At 39.8% G+C, this 22,211-nt stretch overlaps 3 protein-coding genes across 3 annotated transcripts in view; 2 read left to right on the forward strand and 1 right to left on the reverse strand.

Moving 5' to 3' along the window:
- The window catches only part of cenpp (centromere protein P), a 79,006-nt gene that overhangs the window by 38,832 nt on the left and 17,963 nt on the right, over positions 1 to 22,211 (reverse strand). The window lies entirely within an intron of this gene.
- On the forward strand, positions 3,825 to 5,965 carry omd (osteomodulin). The gene is made up of 2 exons (XM_072666124.1): positions 3,825 to 4,755; positions 5,772 to 5,965. The coding sequence occupies exons 1-2, from the start codon at positions 3,825 to 3,827 to the stop codon at positions 5,963 to 5,965; spliced, it is 1,125 nt and encodes a 374-aa protein (XP_072522225.1).
- On the forward strand, positions 12,318 to 20,579 carry ogna (osteoglycin, paralog a). The gene is made up of 6 exons (XM_072666070.1): positions 12,318 to 12,535; positions 13,582 to 13,687; positions 16,170 to 16,334; positions 18,047 to 18,249; positions 18,548 to 18,640; positions 19,714 to 20,579. Exons 1-6 carry the CDS (start codon positions 12,383 to 12,385, stop codon positions 19,882 to 19,884), a joined length of 891 nt encoding a protein of 296 aa, XP_072522171.1. The 5' UTR covers positions 12,318 to 12,382; the 3' UTR covers positions 19,885 to 20,579.

A 22,211-nucleotide genomic window follows, 5' to 3' on the forward strand; every position in this document is an offset into this window, starting at 1 on the left:
GGTCCTTCATCCTACGTATGGTCTGGAAAGTGCAGCCTCACCTCTGCTCAACAAAAGAGGGACGAAAGAAAAGAAGAAAAAAAAAAAAGAAAAGAGAAAAAACAGGCAGCAGCAGATGAGACCACAGGACTTGACTGAGGTCACTGAGCACATGGAACCCAAGGCTTCCAGAATCATTTCCCCAGCAAAGAGGCAGACCTCCATCTCTCTCTCTAATGCATACAGGACTGCTGTGAGGAGACAAAACAGTCAGGCCATATTTCATATTTCAGCCTGATCTCAGGAGGGGAGGGAAAGGAGGGGGAAAAAAAAAAACATCACCAGTCGCCTAAAGCAACATCATTCAACCTGAGAGGATCCCCCAGTGCTTCTGTATCTGGCTTTCATCTGCAGGCACTCAATTGCAGCACTGTTACCTCCCAGGAAGAGTAACTCACGTACAGGTATGCTATTACGACTTCCTACGCTCTACTGCGCAAGAGTGTTAAAAGGTGAAGGGAACCGCTTGGCTGCGCTTGAGAAACTGAGTTGTGAGCTGGGTGAAGAACTGGAGAGCGCTTATTTGCATATACTTACAGCGTCCTAACCCGTCTTGACTGGGGTAATTCCAGCAGATCTGCAGAGCTTAACTTCCATGATTGGGAAAAGTAGGACTTCCAGAAGAGTTGTGAGATGTTGCTTGAGGTTATTAAAACCAAACGTTGTTCAATCAAACTTTTATTCAATTCCAGCTGTGTTTAGCCTCTTCAAAGTGGTCATTCTTCAAAGGAAAGACGAGCCGGCCGGTCACAAACATGGCAACCATAAACAGCAATTATGTAAAACAGCGTTTGGAACCATGTACACTGTGGTGTCCTACTGCTTAGGAGAACCCAAACAAGGGCACCTGTCGTATTTGCTGGTTTCCATTATTGCTTATACAGTAAAGCACTAGAGGGAGCATCTTTCCTGTGATCTCATGACTGATGCCTTGTCTCAATTCTGAACTACTCTGAACTACAGTGGTGTGTGAAAGCTGCTGAACCCCCCCGTCCAGATTCCTGCATAAATTTGACTTAAAAAGTCACAGAAGTCCTAAAATTAGATTGAGGAGAACCACATCAAACAAATGAGACCCAAAATATTAGACTGGGTTGTTTATCTTTGAATAACTAAGGAAAATGATCCAATATTACATATCTGTGAGTGGCAAAAGTATGTGAACCTTTGTGGTCAGCATCTGCAGCTCAACGTTTCCGGAAATTGTTGTTCCTTGGTAGAACCACTTGTGTCCTTAGGGTCGTTGTCCTGCTGCATGACCCACGTTCTCCTGAGATTCAGCTCATTTTCCTGTAGAGTTTGCTGGTATAATACAAAAATCATTGCTTCATTAATGATGGCAAGTCGTCCTGGCCAAGATGCAGCAAAGCAGGCCCAAACCATGATCCTTCCTCCACCGTGTTTCACAGATGGGGTAAGGTGGGCATGCTGGAGTGCAGCGTTTTCCTTCCTGGTGGAGGAGGGTCTTGAATATCCTTCATATGTACACAAGCTTTCTGACTGTGGATTGACCGAGTCCAAATTCGTTGGAGATGGTTTTCCAGGCCTGATGAGAATCAACTCCTCTTCTCCAGAATCTCTTTTGATTATGCCATGATAACATCCACACCTACATGTACAAGCATATGATGTGAAGATCCGACTTTGATAAATCAATTCTTTGAATAACAAAAGGCCGTCCATTCAGACCTGATCGTCGCCCCATTGTTTGAAAACACGGGATATTAATTTCACCTTTAAATCATCTGCTAATCCCAAAGGTTCGTTAATAAATTCGCCACATGGAGCTTTGCTCACAGATCTGTAATACTGGGTTTTCCTTAATAAATAAACGACCAAGCCTAAGATTTTTGTCTCATTTGCTTGATGTGGTTCTCCCTCACTAAAACATCAGTTATTAAAGGTTTAGGACTTTACGGTCAAATGTATGCAGATTTGTTTTTTTCCTAAAGCATTCAAAAACTTTCAGCACCACTGTACATCTGACGATCTGAATTATGCTTTATGTGCTGCAGTCTTTGGATATGCTGACAGTATTTTGCATTACAAAAAAAGGCCAAATTTGCAACACAATAGCTGACAGGCCGATGAGTTATGGCACAGAATTCAGCCCTCTCGCATTCCTGATCTTTTACTGCTGTAGTTTCCCTCACTCTTCTCAAGCAGGTCAAAATTCCACGAAATTCTAAACGCCTCTACCTCCTGTCACTCCAGCTGCTCCTTTGCTCCTGAAGGCCAGGATAACAAATACTAAAGTCTAATGTACTCATTTCCACAACTCAAAAACAAAAATGATACAGCAAATCAACATCCTCTAGAAGGAGCTCACTGGCTCGAAGGTTTGTGCAGGATGTCTAGTAAACATTAGCTGTATCAGTGGACAAGAACCGAACTATACATCAGAGGGCCACAACATGCATAGACTAAACGGTCCTAGATCAAGTGAATAAAGTTGAATATCTGGAAACAATGGTTCACATGAAGGACGATAACTGAACAGTCGACCTGAGCCTGAGCAACTCAAGGCAAAAACACAAGGCAAGGCTTGTGGAGGCTCCCGGTCAAGAGTTAAAAGTACCTACTGACACTGGCCTGAGGGGGGGAGGGGGGGGGGGGGCAAACCCCAACCCAGCGACAGGGTGTTGGGCAGCCGAGGCTTCATAAGCAAGAGCAACAAAGGCTGTCCTACTCTCTTATAACAGCTGTGAAACATGGTGGTGGTAGTGTGGTAGAGTGGAGAAGGTTTGCTGCATCAGGCCCAGGACGGCTTGCTAGCATTATTTGAGAGCTCTTGTAGCGGAAGCATCACTTGTAGTTTTCATCAAATATCTGGTTCGGCTAATTAGCTCTACTGTGTGTGACATTAGGCGTGCTGGTGATTGGCTAGAGGTATTCAGGAGACACCTGGACACCAGAGGAACAAGATATTCTCGCTATATGACGATATTTTATTATTCTGATACACAATATAGTGTGTAAGCATATGGAGGAGACGGTTAGTGCTTAATAAACACTGATCATCTGCAAGTTTCATTACTAACAGTGTAATTAGACTGGATTAATTAATAAGATGCAGAGGAGCAGATGTGTTTAGTGTGGGAGAGGATCTGAATAGTAGTTTTTAAGACTCTGTATTTAGTCTGTGAGTACAGGTATCATGATAAATATCGTATATTGGGGAAAAAAAGGCTTTCTATATTGTGTATAGAATTGTTTACCATATTTTCTTTTTTTCAACAAACACAAACAAACATATAGCCAAGACAAAAAGTTTGAAATGTGCTTGGGTGGCTAAATGTTTTATGGCTTCCCAAAGTATCTGTTTCCAATAAAGCATTCTGAATATGGCTACTCATGGCTTATTAGGTTTGTTTTTTACAGTTCAGCCTTTTATTTTTTTTTCTTCACAGCTGGGATGACTCTTAGCCTAATCGGTAGATTAGTAAATTAGTAATTTAACTACTTGTGACAGCGCAAACGCTTGTATTTTTTAAACAAATGTCTACAGAGATACTTTGCAGCAACTGCACACCAGACTTCCACTTTGGGAAAGAGCGGTTTTACTGTCAAACACTTGTGGGCATCTCATGGCTCTTTGAAAGTTTTGTAGCAGATGGATTTGATTATTCAGAGTCGTGGATTTCACCAAGAACTGCAGGGGGAAAAAAATTATCTCCAGGCCCGAGTTTGGAGATGCTTTGTAGGAATGACTGTATGGAAATGCTATCTCTCAAAGCTTCTTCTTTGTCTCTGTTCCAAACAGACGACAAGGAGCGACAAGCCAGATGATGGCTCTTCCAAGCACACGGACAATATTTGTACTGGTTTTGCTCACTGAATTACAAGTGCTATGTCAAGATTACATAAGCAACTACCAGAACTATGATGAAGCATTCATAAGGCCTGTTTCGGAGGGACCTCTGGAAACAGAGAACACTTACGCAGTTCAATCCTACGAATGTGCCAAGGAGTGCTTCTGTCCCCACTCTTACCCCTTCGCCATGTACTGTGACCATCGGAAACTTAAAGCCATCCCAGGCGTTCCGAGTCACATCCTTCACCTGTACGCTCAGTACAACGAGATCGAGGCAATCACCGCCGAGCCGTTCGCCAATGCCACATCTCTCCGAGACATCAACCTCAGCCACAACAGACTGCAGTCTTCTCGCGTGCAAAGAGAGGCCTTCAAAAAACTCGAACGACTCCTCCATCTTCACCTCGAGCACAACAACTTGGAGGACGTCCCTCCGTCCCTTCCCAAAACGCTCCAGAGACTTCACCTGGGCTTCAACAAAATCTCGAAGATAACAGCGGATGCTATTCAAAAACTCACCGACGTCGCGGTCCTCGACTTGTGCAGCAACAGGCTTACCGACGCGGGCATCAGAGGAAAGGCCCTGTCCGGCATGAGGAGCCTCATGCAAATCAACATGTGCAGCAACAAACTCAAGTCTATGCCGTCGGACCTTCCAGCGTCTTTGCTGCAGCTATCAGTGGAGAACAACTCCATCAGCTCAATACCAGAGGGCTACTTCAGGAAGACCCCCAACATCATGTCTCTCAGGGCGGCACGCAACAAGCTTAAGGCAGTTCCTTACAACGTCTTCAACCTGTCCAGGCTGATGGACCTTAACCTGGGTCATAACCAGCTCTCCAAGACCTTTTTTGTTCCCAAGACCTTGGAACATCTATATCTCAATCACAATGACTACAAAGGTATGGTAAGAACAGGGGCTGCCCAAGCACCAATCAGCCACAACATAAACACTACCTCACACCCTCACACTCGCTGTCCATTCGGTCAGCTCCATTCATTGACCAGCACTGTGTAGTCCAGACTTTCACCCTGTTTGACCCCAGTTCATCCTCAGCGTCCTGTGGGCAGCGTCCTGATGAAGGTCTAGAGGATGACCAACCCCAACAATCTGTGCAGCAGCAGATCAGAGAGCTTCAGAAGTGTCTAATAGAGAGTGGACAGTGAGTGGACAGACAGACGCAGTGTTTAAGCACTCCAGCAGCACTGCTGCATCTGATCCACCACTCGTACCGCCAGCCCAACACACGCTACCAACACACTCGCCACCACCAGGTCAGTCAGTGTCACTACAGGCAGTGCTGAGAATGACCCACCACCCAAATACTACAGTCTGCTCTGTGGTGGTCAGTGCTGTGGGGTCCTGAGCATTGAGGAACAGGGTGAAAGGAGGCTAACTTACAAAGTATGCAGAGAAACAGATGGATACAGTCTGGAGTTTTTGAACTACACATTGCTTCTATATCCAAGGAAGTGGTGTTAAATGTTATGGTTGACCAGTGCAAGCTAAAATAATAATAAAAAAATAATAATAATAAAAAAAAAAACAGTATCCACCTCTTAGCCAGCCAGCTAAGCTTTTACATAGCCAGCATTGGGATTATTATTATCCAATGTCAGATGTTAGCAAAGTTTTGGTTTATTTATGGCCAGTTATTCCATAATTAAGCTTAATGCATTCATTAAAAGGGGTGTCCACATACATATGGACACATAGTGCACATATACTGATTAAAATAAGTTGGATTAGGTTTGTTGGAGCTCGCAAAACACTTAACTGTAATAATGTTAGCAATTCAGGACAGGAACCAGACGTTTGCTGCTTAACTCCGCAATAATAAGACTATAATGATACCAATGGTGAATCGTGGGGTGTGTACAGGACTGACCTTCCTGATGATTTCTCTTCTCATTGCAGAGCTGAACGTTTCTCTAATGTGCCCATCGGTGGACCAGGACAGCCCAAATATGCTGACTTACATTCGCATCGACAACAATAAGCTAAGAGGACCTGTGGACTACCACGCCTACGCCTGTTTCCCGAGGATGAGAATGATTTTTTATGGTGAACAACAGAAGGTTGAGGAGTATGAACCTTCAGCTGAAAATTAAGCATAAAAAACAAAGACATCACATCACCAGCTTAAATTACGTAATTTAAAACCGCTCTGTACAGATACAGTGCTGACGTCTGATAGGACCAGACTAAAATGAGACGTAAATAAGATGCCTAGCTTAACGCAAATAACGATATTTAACGTCTTTTACTTTTTCTTGCATGAGCTGCATGGTTTGACTGATCGTGGCATGGAAGTGCTTTAGAATTATAGCAATTTTTGATGCAAAACACATGTAATGGTTATGATAAGTCAAGAACTGCGTTTGAGGACGAAGATTTGCTTTAATAAGATGATTAGTAACCCTACGTAGATTCTGTATTTGCGTGAGCATTGGATGAGTACAGTCATTTTTTTCCAGGGCTTCAATTTACATTCGCGAAACCAACAGTTTCACACTTAAACAAACAAAAAAACAAACACAAAGCGTGACGTAGCCCATGTACTTACTGACTGACCTAATCTTGGAATGTATATGTTGTCAAATCATCAAATTCTCGTTTAAACTCTTTATAGCATGAACTTTTTATTTCAATGATGAAGTATTTTAAACTAAATTAAATTATATATTAATGTTTATCCTTGAAAAAAAGTAAAGTAGTATTACATTTTGAAGAGATCAGATTATTTATAAAATTAATACAAAATACATTAGTCCAGAAATTACACACTTTAATAAGTTACAAGCTTTAAAATTGTTATTAATGCCACAAAATCCTACAAAGTCAATATTAACAAAGTTAATATAGTGATAATAGTGAGTTCAGGCAAGCCTGAATACAAGTACAATACTGTACAAGTACACTTATATACATAACGCCTCAAATCTGCTCACTGCAGTAGTTTGTAAGGCTCGACTAATAACTATAGCTGGTATTAAGGGTGGATTTATCCGTACTGGGCCTAATCTGGCCAATAAAGCTAATTTGCCAATTTTTTTAATTCTCCGTCCTCAAAATCACGTGTACTTATTTGTTTTGGTGGATCGAGAGTAAGAATAATAAACACCATGTACATTCATAGTCATCATCGTCACGCATAGTTATGTGACTCTATTAGGGTCAAGTATCTTGTTTTGAAGGCCTCAAATAGTTCCCACAGATTGCTGGCTGTAAATCAACCACTGGAATTAACGTAACCACTGGTCATAAGATAAGATAAGAGTATTCTTTATTAGTCCCACAGTGGGGAAATTCTCAGTGTCCCAGCAGAAAAGGTATAGCAAGACACTCAGATGCAAAAACGTAGACAAATTACCACCATATACACAATTTAAATAATAGAAGTGAAAAGCAATAACAATATTATTTACAGTTTCACGTTTTGCCTTTTGACAGATGTACTAATCTGAAAAGGTCAGCCTATGTCGATGAAACCCTTGGTCATGGTCAGCCATGGGTATGCAGTGAATACTTAACGCTCTCCTCCTGGACGTTTCAGTGAACTGCAATTTGTGAAAATGCCAGAAGGCCACCTGTTTCAGTGGTGCCCAACCTAGTTCTGGGGATTTTTTCTTTCTTTACAGCCCTGGAGAGCTCCAACACCTGGCTGTTCCATTCAGATGCCCCTGAAGGCTCTCATTACCTGGATCAGGTGTGCTAGATTAGTCAGAGCTCAACTTTGCAAGCTGGAAGATCTCAAGAACCAGGGTTGGGCCACCACATGCAGCACTGCTTAAGTCGCTTAGATAGTGCTTTGTTGGCTGCACAACCCTGCATGCTTTATATACTGAGTTAATGGGTTATAGTGATGTAATGGTTGTGAGAGTAGGTAATTTGCAGTAACGACGCAGAAAAGCAGCACCTAATAAAGACACCACGGAGTGTATTACTGATATGAACTATTTTAAGTTAGGTAAACTTGTGGATTTGAAGGAACTGTGTCTGGGTGTGATGTTCTCAGTGTCTAAGTATGGGGGAGGTCAGGCAGGAGCTATCAGGAAAGCATTGGGAAGCCGGTCAGGAAAAAAAGGTCCATTAGGACATCTGCTGAAGGTCTTGAATGTGGGTCATGCTTTTAACCTAATAAAGTCATTCCTCTGCTACATACAGAGCTGGTTGAAGCACCTTCTTTCCTTTATTGAGGTCAGGCAAGGGAGCATGACTTGACAGGAAGGTCTAACCAAGGTCCCGAAACATTTCCTGAATAAAACAAAGCAGCCTTAACAGCATCAATAAAGTCCTGAACTTCGCTCTATTAAAAACACTGGAGTGACATGATTGTTGAGTTTGCCCAGTATGTCCCGTCCTCACATTTATTACTGCAAGCTCATAACACGGAGAACCTCTCGGCATAGAGCGTCTAAGAATCCTCATTAAATGCCATTTTTAAAACCCCCTGGGAACCAAAGTCTGAGCTTCCTTTCTAATGAAGTGAATCTGGCTCCTCGGGCCCCCGGTGTAAATGTCCGAAGTATTGTAACCCTAGTCTTTTGAAGATCTTCCCAACATCTGATAAACGTCTGCTGTCGGTGGAATGGGCGGTCCTAAAAGTGGGTCGGGTTTACGGCAGCATACCCCTGACCAATCACAGGGCTAACATTGCATGCCCTCTCTTCCAATCTGAGCAACTTGGAGAGCTAAAGCTGAAGCTGGTAAGCTAAAGGTCCCAAAGCAGCACATTCCCCCTCTCCACCCCGCCCACCCATACCCGGTCCAACCAATCACCCCCCCCCACCAGCACAGCATGCACCGGATAGGAGGGACAACAGGGCACGCGGGGCAGATGCCCAAGGCTGTGCACGTTGCCATGGTAACGGTAACAAATTTTGTTTGTCAGCAATCAGTTTGTCAGTGGATGTTCAATGAGGGCTGTCAGTCACACACGCTCATTAGAATATTAAGACCACGCCCACGCCGTTCTCAGAGAGGTGCAGTGAGGAGTATCAGATTTCAGCTTTGTGACTGTAAACGCTTCACTGGACACCAGAGTTTAGTATGACACAAAAATTCTGCATATTAAAATACATATTACATATGAAACTTTTTTTGTCCCAGAGGCACTAAAAACAAAGATAGACCATGTCCATCTTTAACTCATTAATCCTCGCCATTAGACTGCGTCCGTCGCTGGAAATACAATGGGGACAGCTGGAGGAAAATCACTGATGAAAACAAAGTCAATTAGCAACAACTGGACCACTGCGCTGGAGTGGAGAGATTACAGTCTTTGCTTAAATGATGACAAATCCTCCAAAAAATGGGAAATTTAACAAGCTAACCGGTAGAGTTGCAGCGGTGTGAGACTTTTACAGTATGATAACCGTCTCCGAAAATATCAGGGGGTTACAGTATCACAGTACTTGTCAGTTCTTGTTGTTCTTCTCATTATTATTATTATTATTATTATTATTATTATATGCTGGAATAAAAGGAATAAAAAAAGGCATTTTTTGGTTGAACAAATGTTCTTTCAAGCTATTTTATTTCCAGCTAATGATTACAGTTACATTTACATTTACATTTATGGCATTTAGCTGACACTCTTATCCAGAGCGACTTACAAGGTTACTCGTATTACAGAGGTGGGTCAGTGTAGTGTTAGAAGTCTGGCCAAAGGACTCTTATTGGTGTAGTGCAGCTTAGTCACCCAGACCGGGAATCGAACCCCAGTCTCCCACATGGTGTGGTAGCTCAGTGGCAGGTAGTGGTGTTATCTGTTGCACCACACCAACCACACAACCAACCATGATTATTTTCATTCTGGATAAATCTGCTGATTATTATCTCTATTAAACATTGTATTGTTTGATTTTTAAACTCTAAACTTGGAAAGAAATTGGTAAAAAAAAATAAATAAATACATAAATAAAAAATAATAAAAAATAAAAATAAAAAACTTACTAGCAGTTTACTACCAGTATAGGCAAATGTACATGTGATAACCATCAATTTCCATTTCAATGGTATACCTGACAACAAAAGTCTATTAAAAGCGCTGTCTCCAGTCTGGCTTTCTTTATTTTACCCCCTGTTATTGTACAGGATGGGTGAAGACTACTACTCTTCACACTTACTAAATATACAGCAGATCAAGTGTGAACGCAGTTACAGGCCTATTTAAACAGATCTTGACTTAACGGTGCATCGATTTCACGTCAATATTGGCGAATCAAACTCAAAGCAGGTCAGGGGACGATGCTGAGCAGTTCTGGAGCGAATAAATGATTAATGAAGACGTCTAGTTAGTAGATGTGATGACTATTATTTCCAGTGTATACCGCTGCAACCCTACTAACCAGTGATTGTGAAGAAAAAACTGTAGAACAGCAAACGCAGAAGTCCTTCTGGCCATTGTAGCCTGTCCTTGCCCTGCGATCAACGTCTAAAGCCGTATTTTTTCGGCCTTGGAAAGTGGACCACCCTCTTGGCAACTTCTACCTTCCTGTACAGTCAGTCCAAGCTGTTATCTGCTACACCTGATTCTAGCAATCATTCCCTTCAGAAGACCCTCATTAACTGGATCACGCGATACAGATGGGGGTTAGAATTAAACCCTGCTGGTAGGTCAGTCTCCTGGAGGATTTTGGTGACCACAGGTCTAGGACTGGTCTAGAATCAGAGTCCAGAGACAAATCCATGGTGTTATCCTTTCTATTTTACAGTGATAAATAAATGCAAATGCACAAACAGCACAGGTTCGAGACTCAAATCACCCGTGTATTCCACCAACCACAACTGGCTACCGCCACAACAGCCAAGAAATGCGGCCTAGGTTTTAAAAATGTCGCTTTTAATTATAAAAAAAAAACAAAAAAAAATCCTAAAACTTGCATCTAGAGCTGGACGATATGACTAAAAAAACTCTCTACGTTATAATCAGCTCAGACTGTAGTCTTACAGCACTTACAGCACTAATACCACACAAGCACCACATTTTTTTTTATTTGCCCGATATTTATGATATATTGCCCAGCCCTACCTGCATCTTTAAACTGTCAACTTTACAGGAGAAGGAACAAAGCCTCTTAACTCCTTAAAACCCAGCGTATAGGCCCTGCTTTATCTCTTCACACTCTTAAGTACAACTACTCCTAACTGCCACAATTAGCATAAGTTTCACAAACCCTAAAACAGAACCCTGTGGGACTCCAGAAAATAAACGGTGCTAAACGGTTACCAACAAATTGATAACAGTTAATGCTTCAGGACTAATAACGGAGTAATTACTACTAAACTCTAGGGTTTAATATGTAAACTTTCAATGGAAGTCAATGAAAAAATGTTTGTATTTTATATAGTAATTTTGGAGCATTTGTATTGGTCACAATTTTTACACAATACAAAGAACAACTGTAGGTTCTACTGTAAGTAGGATGATATATATATATATAATTAAATATAAAATACAGTATATAATGTTATATAAAATTATATAAAAATAATATATATTATTATTATTTTATTTATTTATTTTTTTTAATTTTGAGGAGGGGGGGTTGTTTTTCTTTCTTTTTTTTTTTGCTTCCAGCTAAGCCATGCCACCCTGACTGAGAAATGTACTGCAGAAAATTAGCACTGTAAAAACATTTTCCAGTACTTGGCCCTCTTCCAGTATAGTAAATTTTTACAAGTTCTTATAATTGCTAACACACCTGTAACAGACCACTTGTTTCCATCCTCAAATGTTTATTTCTAAGGGGGCCCTCCTCTTCTTGTCCCGAGGTACACGGAGGGGGGATACAAATCACATGGTCGCTATTTAACATGTTTTGTTTAAGTGCATCTGTCTAATAAAAGCACTGGCTCGAGTCTGGCTTTCTTGATTTTACCCTCTGTTTATAGTACAGGATGGTGAAGGCACCAGGTGAAGACTACTACTCCTACACACTTATTAAATATACTGCATGATGAAGTTTAGGTTAAGTGTGAAAGCAGTTTACAGGCCTATTTAAACGAATTTTGACTTAATGGTGCATCGATTTCATGTCAATATTGGCGAATCGAACTCAAAGCAGGTCAGGGGACGATGCCTGAGCAGTTCTGGAGCGAATAAATGATTAATGAAGACGTCTAGTTAGTAGAGCCAAAACACCACGAAAAATTCCACTGCGCTAAATAAGGTGGGACTATCAGCCAACACTCCAGAGCACTACAAAAGCGACCAGCCTTTTTTTTATTGCTTTCAGGTCTCTGGCTGTTTAAATAGAACACATTTTTCTTCCAACCACAAACACGGCCAGACGCTGCCTTTAGACACAGTGATTTGATCTGACCAGACAGAATGCAAAGGGTTAAGGTCTGTTCCATAAACTCTTGCTTAAGAATCCCCTGGCAGCTACTCATGTAGCTTTAAATACTGATTTGACAGATCACATTTTACTCACAGGCAGCAAGAAAATAGCCAACCACTGCTTGGGCTGCCGTCTTACGCTTCAACAGAGCAGGGAACACGTCCGGGCTGCTCAGACACGATGGGTACCAGGCTGAGAACACTTATCTACACTTTTATACTTGCATCATGGGTGATCTTAGCCTCAGGGACGCGGTATTATGAGAACTCTCTGAACTCCAAAGAGCTGCCACTACCTATGGAAGAAGCCCATTTGGAGACGAAGAAGTCAAAGGTATTTTGTATTTAATACATTTACATTTATGTATTTATAACACTGACTGAACTGTACAACACTAGTGCATGCATGTTGTGTAGAAGCTATGGAAAGGTTGCTGCTGACCATATAGCTGCAGGGTTTGCATACATTCATATAAATGCATTTAATGGTACAGTCATTATTTATTTAATGTAAGAATTAGCATCAATAGTAAGTTCCAGCTGGGAGATATTAATTGCAATACCTGCATTTTAGCATAAAATATCTTTATGTTATGCTAAAACATAAAATATATTATAATTAATATTTTAAAAATGTATATATTGATATTTTTGTACCTATTCCAAACACATATTTAAATGTTTATATATTTAAAAACGTTTTTACTTTTTAAATTATACATATATAAACTTTTCTGTTTGTATTTACTTGTATTTTGTATTTACTTTTGTATTTTAGTTTATATCAGTATCAGGATTTAATAAAAAATAACAATAGTTATTATTAACATATGATTATTTTACAGTTTCAAGTTTTACACAAAATAGAGCTGGACATTTTTTACCTTCTTAAATGTAAGGTTTAAGGTTGTTAGACTAAACTGTAGGTTTCCACACTCTATCTCTGCTCATTAGTATCTTGAGAATCAGACTTTGCACTGCTGAAATAAACACTGCTGATTGATCACCAGCCCTAATCTAATTCAGCTCCAACAGCTGGATCCGAGCTCTGCACGGACTCGAGCTGATTACTCAGCACTACTCTGAGCTCCAAAGGAGTTTCCTCGGGCTAAAGCACTCCCACCCACATAGCCCAGCTCCGCTGTAACCCAGGGGTGCTGAAAACACTAATAGACACCTGGAGTCTTACATGTCCTGACAGGCTCTACAATCCAACCCAAAAGCCCTGAGGAAGCTGAAAAAAAGGGTCCCAATGAAAGGGGCCTTACATTAAAGCATAGCAGTGGTTTAAGAACATCAGGAGGGTGTTTAGAAGATATGCAACACTGTGCTGAATCACTGCATGCTCCGTGTGTGTACTCGTGTGTTTGGCTGACAGAGAGAGACAGATTTCACTACACTACTGACCATGAGGGGACCAGTGTTTTCCAGCCTGCAGACAGCCCGGAAGACTCCGTCTCGAGCCCAGCCGAGGGGGACGCTTCCGGTAAAGTGGTGATCACCCTATTTCTGAAAGTGATGGATTAGAATTGACGACCTTTTAGTGGTAAAACTGAGGCACGGCTGTCAATAGTACGATTCCACAGGTTTCTCTCATCAATAGACCATGAGAGTCTGGAGCACAAGATGGAGCTTAGAATGCAAATCTAGGGGTCTCTACAGATAGGGTGCATTGAATCTGGGTCCAGAACTAAATCCACAGCCTTTCCTTTCAGACTACCAAGTATATGGGTTGGAAAAAGCCAAGAAATCTTCACTGGCTTGTATTTTAAACTCTAGGCAACTCTATGGGTTCTATATAGTACTGCAGCCATCTACAAAGATGAACCATTATTGCCAGAATTGTCCCTGAGAGACCCAGAGAGCCTACATGGTCTCCCTATCCCTGAGTGAACAGGATGGCCCTCACTGAGTGCAATGCAAGTCAGCACAGGCTTCATTTGGCTGATGCAACAGGACTGGTAGTTAGTGGTCTCCTCAAAGCGTGTTGAACTGTCCAGTGATTTTGCAGGCAGTGGCTCGCTTCATTAAGTAGTCATGGGTCTATAAAGCATGCTTGCCTTAACTAAAGAAGCCCAGAATAACCTCCTTTTTTAAAGGCTGTACATAAATACCAGAATTAGCAAAATCCCACCAATAAAGCACAAATTATAATGTATTATAATGGTCAAACACCTCAAATGTTAGGAAAAATGCCAAATGGTCATACCACTCTTTACACACCCTCTGCTCAAATCTAGCATAGCAGTGGGGAACAGGTAAGAGCGCAAAACACCGTCAGGTTAAAACATCAATACGTCCAAACTGAAAATTGCAGAAAAATCGGACTGTTACCTTTAGATAGCAACACAAAATAAAAGAAGAGGAGAAAATTTACAGAAATCAATAAAAAAAATGATAATAAGCTCCACCCCTTTCCTGTTATTCACAATCTGACAGTCGCATCAGTTTAGTAGGACTGTCTAACGAAAACTCTAACAGGCTACTAGAGCCCGTTTAAAGGACCCAACTAAAAAAACTGATATTTTACTATAAAGGAGGTTGATCCAGCATGGTTACCATTGTCAGTTTTGAAATATGCTGCTCATTCACTCCATAAAACATAGAAATGAGAAATGTAGCATTAGCATTAGCATTTTGAACTCACTGTATTTGTCTTGAGCTCACGATCACAAGTTCGATTTATCCACCTACTCAGTCTACAGCTGTTAATCCTCAACCCATTCGGGGCACTGATGTAATAAGGAATGTTTTAGCCCAGACGGTGCTTGAATCAGCTACAATACAAAGATGCCAATGAGAACAGAGGTAATTTGCATATACCAGTCTTTAAGGCAGAGTAACAAAAAAAAGGCAGTTTAATTCTCAGGGATGTGATGGGTTGGAAAATGGCAACGTAAACAAGAATTAGTCCACAACTAGTCCCAAAATCCACGACTGTCTTACATGGTCTTAAGTGGACTAATAAAAAGGCATAACGTGTAAAGATATGGGTTTTTTTATATGGGTTTTTAATTATATAATTGTCCAAAATGATCAAGTATCACACTTTTAAGTAGGGGTGCGCCGATCTGATATTTAGTATTGGGTAAATGCATGGTTCAGGCCTACACGCTGGTATTCTTGGCATCTTGGCTCAGGATGAGTATAACTGACAGACAGATACACCCATTATAACAAGCAGCAACACTGACCCCATCTAACCATGATTTTATAGTCCTTATAAGCAAGTGCAAGTGTGGAGTAAATTTATGGTCAAATCTGTACCAGTATCTAAATTCTGTTCATCTGTACATGTTTAAGTAGCCAAAAATCTACAAAAATACATATATATATATATATATATATATATATATATATATATATATATATATATATATATGATACATGTGACTGTCTCTTATATAAATTCTTTGGACTTTAGGAGAATCAAGTTACGTCAAACTTGAAATCACGCAAAGCTGTCCTAAAAAAATTAATAAATAAAAATAATAAAAATAATAAAAATAATAAAATGAATAAATAAAGAAAAACTAATTTTAAAAAAACTGTATTGTACTACTATTGGTGTCAGGGGATGCTTAAGGTTGCAGTATCAGTATCAGACATGAAAAAAAGTGGTATTGTGCCACCCCTTACTTTTCATGCACCTCAAAATCAGTATCAGTGATACTAACCGATACAATCGGTAAAGCCATTCACAAAAGTGTCCAACCACAAAAAACTGTAATCTGCAGTGAGCTGAGCTTGTTGGAATGTGGATTGAATGCGAGAGTTATGTCGAGATTTTCCACTAAATTAAGATTTCTGAGTTAAAATGAATTAATCAAATACCTTATTTGAAAATACAGGCTGCTGTCCAATAAAAGCCGACACCAGCAATGAGTGAACGGGTTTTGTAATGTGGTGCAAATCAACCACAGCAAATCAACAAGGTGTAACAAGTACTGTGCTTTATCACCCTCCAGACCTTCCGACCTGCCTGCTGTGTGTGTGTTTGACTGGATCGGTGTACTGTGAGGAAGTTGACCCAGATATGACGGTGGTGCCGGCTCTTCCTAAAGAGACGGCCTATCTCTACGCGCGCTACAACAAGATAAAAAAGATAACCCAAAAGGACTTCGGAGAGATTGGTGAGTTGCTCTCTGGTCTTTGAGAAGACCGTCTCTTCCAGCCTCTCTGCCTGTTTACCCAACAGTGTAAACTCCACGGCCATCTATAAACAGGAAAGCAGAAGTAAGCGGGGAAGACAAACAGCAGCGCTTGACAAAAACAAAGCTTAAGCAAAGTCCCACTATATCATAGAACCAGACCATACCTCGGAGATTTCCGAACGTCATCCGAGATGTAATAAATGATCCCATCTGTACACTGCACTGCGCAGCGCAGGACGTGCGTTAGGAAAAACAAGTACATGTGTTTATCTACTTTGTCTGCAGCGCTGCGGGAGAAAAGAATGCTGTCTTGGAAAGAGTTTCTTTAAGGAAAACTTGCAAAAGCAGCCTGTTTAACGAGGCTATAGCATTATTTACTGCCACGCAAAAGAACATAGACAGTTGTGAATAAGACTTTACTTCCCTATAAACTGTGGATACTTTTCTAACTGGATGGTCGGTGGGCTTTATTTACCATGCGTTCTTTCTCTGAGAAATGTGTTCTTACGCAGTTTTCTCAAAGATTCTGACATTCACCAAGGTTTGGGAATTTCGGGATTTGGTTCGAGGACAATGGAATGGGATCATTCAGCATCGTGAGAACAAAGCCGCAAACAATTCCGCTCTTTAAAAACTTCTAAAATCTTTATTCAGTACCCAAGTTTTGGAACCTTTACTTGAAAAGAACCTCAAATAATATAATAGTTCTATTCCAGTAAAGGTTCCCTAGAGCACTACATCCAAGCCAGGAACCATTTAGAAACAGTTCTCTACCCATTTCAGTTTTTCATACATCCCAGACCAAGAACCATTAAATAACCTTTATTCCAATTAAAGACATTTCCTAGAACATCACACAAGCCAAGAACCATTTATCAAACCTTTGCTTTAAAAGAACCTGAGAATACTGTACAGATTCTATTCTAGATGTTTCCTAGAACATTATATTCAAGCCAAGAACCTCCCTTTTAAAAGAACCTGAGAATACTGTAAAGGTTCTATTCTAATTAAAGAGGTTTCCTAGAACATTACATACAAACCAAAAACTATTTAGCAAACCTTTGCTTTAAAAGAACCTGAGAATACTGTAAAGGTTCTAATCTAATGAAAAGATGTTTCCTAGAACCAAGAACCATTTAGGAACCTTCATTTTAAAAGTGTCTAGGAATACAGTTAAGTTCTGTTCCAATTAAATATGTCCCTAGAACATTAAATCCAAGCCAAGAACCATTTAAGAACTTCTATTTTAAAAGAACCTGAGAATAGTGTAAGGTTATATTACAATTAAGGATGTTCCCAGAACATTACATCCAAACCAAGAAATATTTAGCAAACCTTTACTTTAAAATTACCTGAGAATATTGTAAAGGTTCTATTCTAGATGTTTTCTAGAACATTACATCCAAGTCAAGAACTATTTAGCAAACCTGAGAATACTGTAAAGGTTCTATTCTAATGAAAAGATGTTTCCTAGAACGTTACATCCAAGCCAAGAACCATTTAGGAACCTTTATTTAAAAAGTGTCTAGGAATACATTAAAGTTCTATCACAATTAAAGATGTTCCTAGAAAACTACATCCAAGCCAAGAACCATTTAGGAACCAGAGCTGCCAACAATTTTGCTCTTTAAAAACTTGCTTAGAACACACTGAAGAAAGTTCTTGAGGCTGATTGTCTTTGTCTTCTGCAGTGACTCTGAAAAGAATTGACCTGACTGGAAACCTCATTACTGAGATTGAGGACGGGGCCTTCTCAAAGCTTACTCTGTTGGAGGAACTCACCCTTGCTGAGAACAAGCTGGTGAGGCTCCCAATGCTACCCACCAAGCTGACCTCCTTCAACGCCAATCACAACCACCTCAAGACAAAAGGAGTGAAGGCAAACGCTTTCAAGGTAGGGCGCCAAGAATTATGTAATCCCCAACACGGTTCCACTCCACCCTCTTGATGGAGCAGACATTAGGCATCTGTCTGAATGTCAAGAGGGGGAAAAACAACTTTGCTGAACAAGCAACTCTGTGTGTCTCTGCTATAAATACACCATTACTCTCAAACAGGGTTGAGAACGAGGAGTCAAGAACATTCAGAAGTTTGCATTTATTTATTTTTTTAGGTCTTGGTTTAAAGTCTGAGTGTGAAACCCCTCAGACCTCAAGTGTGACCAGTCATTTGTGCTGAATGTCTCCCTCTAGAAACTGACCAAACTGAAAAGTCTTTATCTCGCTCACAACGAGCTGGAGGCAGTTCCGATGATTCCAGAGAGTGTCCGCATCCTCCACATGCAGGTAAATTAATTACTCATGCTACGCAAGTAAAACCTCTCATATTATAATAAACCATATTTTACTACATTATTTAAGTGTACAAAACTAATTTTCTTACGAATACTTTTCAAGCTGTGCTCTTATTTACAAAATATCACTTAAAAAATAGAACCTTAAAAAACTAAAATGGATGGTACTTAGTAAACATGAGGCATGAGTGAAAAATTCTCTTTAAACTACAATGGATTTACAAATAATGTAAATGTTCTAGATCAATTAATTTTTTTTTACTAGAACAGTCCCAACCCAACCCAAGAACCATGCAGGAACCTTTGATTTACAATAATCTCCATTTCATGTGGAAGTTCTCAAACTTTGGGAACCCAAAATTCCCAAAGGTTCCCTAGGACACTACATCCAAGCCAAGTACCATGTAGGAACATTTGCTTACAGCAAACAGTCCTCTACCACTTGAAGTTTTCTCCTAGAGCCTCAGAATACTGTAAAGGTTCAATTCCAGTTAAAGATGTTACCTAGAACATTACATCCAATCCAAGAACCACTTAGGAACCTTTATTTTAAAATAATCTCAATGCTGTTCTATTCAAATTAAAGTGGTTTCCTAGAACATCACATCCAGGCCAAGAACCACTTTCTTTAATATAAAAGCTCTCTACTGGTTTAGGTTTTTCCATAAAGTACAAACAAGCCAAGAACCATCTGAGAACCTTTACTTTTAATCAAGATTACTTTATAACAGTTCATCAAAACCAAGAACCATTTAGGAACCCTTTTTTTTAAGGAACCTCAGAAAACTGTAAAGGTTCTATTTCATTGAAATACATTTCCTAGAACATCACATCCAGGCCAAGAACCTTACTTTAAAATAATTTCTACATAATATAAAAGCTCTCTATCGGTTTAAGTTTTCCGCATAAGTACAAACAAGCAAAGAACCATTTTAAACCTTTACTTTTAGTCAAGGTTACTTTATAACAGTTCATCAAAACCAAGAACCATTTAGGAACCTTAATGTTTACTAAAAAGCACAAAGGGAAATTTCTAAAAACACCACCCTGTTCTCTTTTCTACAGAACAACAACATTTCCACGGTCAACGTCGACACCTTCTGCAAAAGCAACAACACCTACTACATCCGCCCCAACCTGAACGAGATCAGAATGGATGGAAACCCCGTCGTCCTCGCACAGTACCCCAACAGCTTCACGTGTCTCCAGTCCTTGCCAATTGGACGGTACCAATGAAAACAGGTCACACCGACCTAAAAATAGGCCTAAACATCAATCAATTTCCCTGAAAGTGCCTCAAAACGCCATCGAACATGGAGCGAAGGGTGGTTCGTGTCCAGTTTGCCAGAACGAGGCAAAAGCTGGGTACGTTTTTTGTTTTTTTTTGACAACTTGATTACTTCATTACGTAAGTGTCAAAAACGTCTCATGGAACTCATTGGCTTTCTCTTAATATTGTTGTAAATGGAAGTTAAATATAAGTATATCCAGTGTATATAACCCTTCCAGTGAAAGCTGCTGCATAGTAAATCCATGGCTTCCATTACGACTGGACTCGAGCTTCCAGGAACTTTCAGCATTCCTCCTCCGAATCATGTGAATCACTTTCATTTGTACTGTTCAAGAGTCTTGCTCTGGTTGAAATAAAGAAACATACTAAGTTAATTAAGAGAGAAGAATTGACCCAATTCTTCAATTGATGTATATACACACACAGTATATCAACTGAAGAATTGATATATATTGATAAATATATATATATACACTTAGTCCTGGATGTCAGTCTATCCTGATAACTGATAACTTTCTCTGAGAACTATTTATGTGATGCAATAGTGATTACTACCTATGTGTGAATCATCAAGTAGGCTGTACAGTAATGCATTCTATTAAATCCCTATGCTATGTCTTCTGTAGTTCTTTGAATAAATCCTGAAGGTTTCTTTTTGTAAAGTAATGCCTCCCTGCCTTTTTGCCATGATGAGTTATGAAAGCACTGCCGGAATGCTTTGCATTAAGAGAGAAAACTCATTTTAAGTAGTCATAAAAACAATCCTCCATAAACTGCAAAGCAAACTCTTCGCTTGTGCACACAAAGAGATCTGGAAAATGTGGGTTAATATTATTCCATTCTGCTGGCCAAATTGGCAGCCACCACAGCACTTCGCTCCAAGTAAATAATGGAATGGTTTCCATATTGCTTCTGCAGCTTCACTTCCAATTTTTCATTGCCATCGTGTCATGGAATTTGCTCCGATTTTGACATAAACCATACCCTTAGCAATCTCATTCAGCATTATGAAGCTCATCCTGAAACGAGAAGAAGCAAACCTTCAAGCTACACGAAAAGCAGTCAAGAAAGCCTCACAAGGGGGAGATTAGGCCGTTCCCCATTTTTCAGACGAATCTTTAGTCGACTGCTTCTCTTAAATTACCATCATTCATCTCCGCTGGAAAGGATTCAGAGCTACCGAAGCCCTGAAGCCTGCTCGTTGTGGAACATATTTCAAACCAATCAATAAACAGTGTTGAGGTTTCAAGAACTCCATGGAGAATTGTGAATTCTGTACAATTATATATTGCTGAGATATACGGTCAAATGCTGTGGGGCCGTTTGTAATTAACAAGCAATCAATAAAAAAAGGAAACCATGAAACACAATCCGATTTCCGTTCTTGTTTCATAACACAAGTGGTTCTTCTCAGTCAGTATTATGAGCTGGAAACAGTGCTTTACATTAATGCGTCTTGAAACACCAATTAAACTCTGCTTGGTCTTTGGAGAAAACAGTGGTGCTGGAAAGTTGAAGCGAATCCTTTAGAATTTACTATATTTCTGCATATTTTTGCTTAGAACGTCATCAGATTTTCACACACAAGTCCTAAAGGTAGACAAATGCATAAATAAATGCATATAGAAATATATAAATAAAGTACATACATAAATGATCAAGTCTAATATTGTTGTATTATTTGTTTGACTATCTATATTTCAGTAAAAACTCCATTGAATTTTCACACAAGTCCTAAAAGTAGACAAATACATAAATGAAGGCATATATTTTATATATCAGCAACAAAATATGACCAAAAAATCCTAAAAGTAGATAAAAATAAAGTATACGAAAGTAAATAAATATATATATACATTTTATAAATAATTAAAGACCAAGTGTGATATTGTTGTGATATTCTCCTTATCTACTTTTAGATGAAAATCTGTCAAATTTTTACAGAAATATAAGGGACAGAGAAAATTTGGCCTCACATCAAAGAAACCAAGTTCTTTAAAAGTGTCTTCTCTGATACGTCACTTGTTTGCAATAAACAAGGTCATATATGGAGACACATGAAGTAGAAAATCCATGGTGAAGTTTCCCACACTTGGTCCATGTTTTTACATTCGGGCTGTAGAGCAGCGGAACGTTCTCTGAAGTGATGGAGCTCCATCCAGTACCTTGATGATTTGCATGAATTGGAGTGGCAGAACTAATCATCCGACATCAGTATCTGACCTTACAGCAATTTTCCAACATCTTGTGGGAAGCAGAAGGGGTTCCACAT

Source organism: Salminus brasiliensis, chromosome 21 (assembly GCF_030463535.1).
Source record: "Salminus brasiliensis chromosome 21, fSalBra1.hap2, whole genome shotgun sequence".
Lineage (NCBI taxonomy): Eukaryota > Metazoa > Chordata > Actinopteri > Characiformes > Bryconidae > Salminus > Salminus brasiliensis.

Excerpts from the sequence above, each read along its gene's own strand:
- omd (XM_072666124.1), top strand. The coding sequence starts at position 3,825 with ATGATGGCTCTTCCAAGCACACGGACAATATTTGTACTGGTTTTGCTC. Across the intron at positions 4,756-5,771 it reads CAATCACAATGACTACAAAG|AGCTGAACGTTTCTCTAATG; the intron begins GTATGGTAAGAA and ends TTCTCATTGCAG.
- ogna (XM_072666070.1), top strand. The coding sequence starts at position 12,383 with ATGGGTACCAGGCTGAGAACACTTATCTACACTTTTATACTTGCATCA. Across the intron at positions 12,536-13,581 it reads TGGAGACGAAGAAGTCAAAG|AGAGACAGATTTCACTACAC; the intron begins GTATTTTGTATT and ends TGGCTGACAGAG. Across the intron at positions 16,335-18,046 it reads AAAGGACTTCGGAGAGATTG|TGACTCTGAAAAGAATTGAC; the intron begins GTGAGTTGCTCT and ends TGTCTTCTGCAG.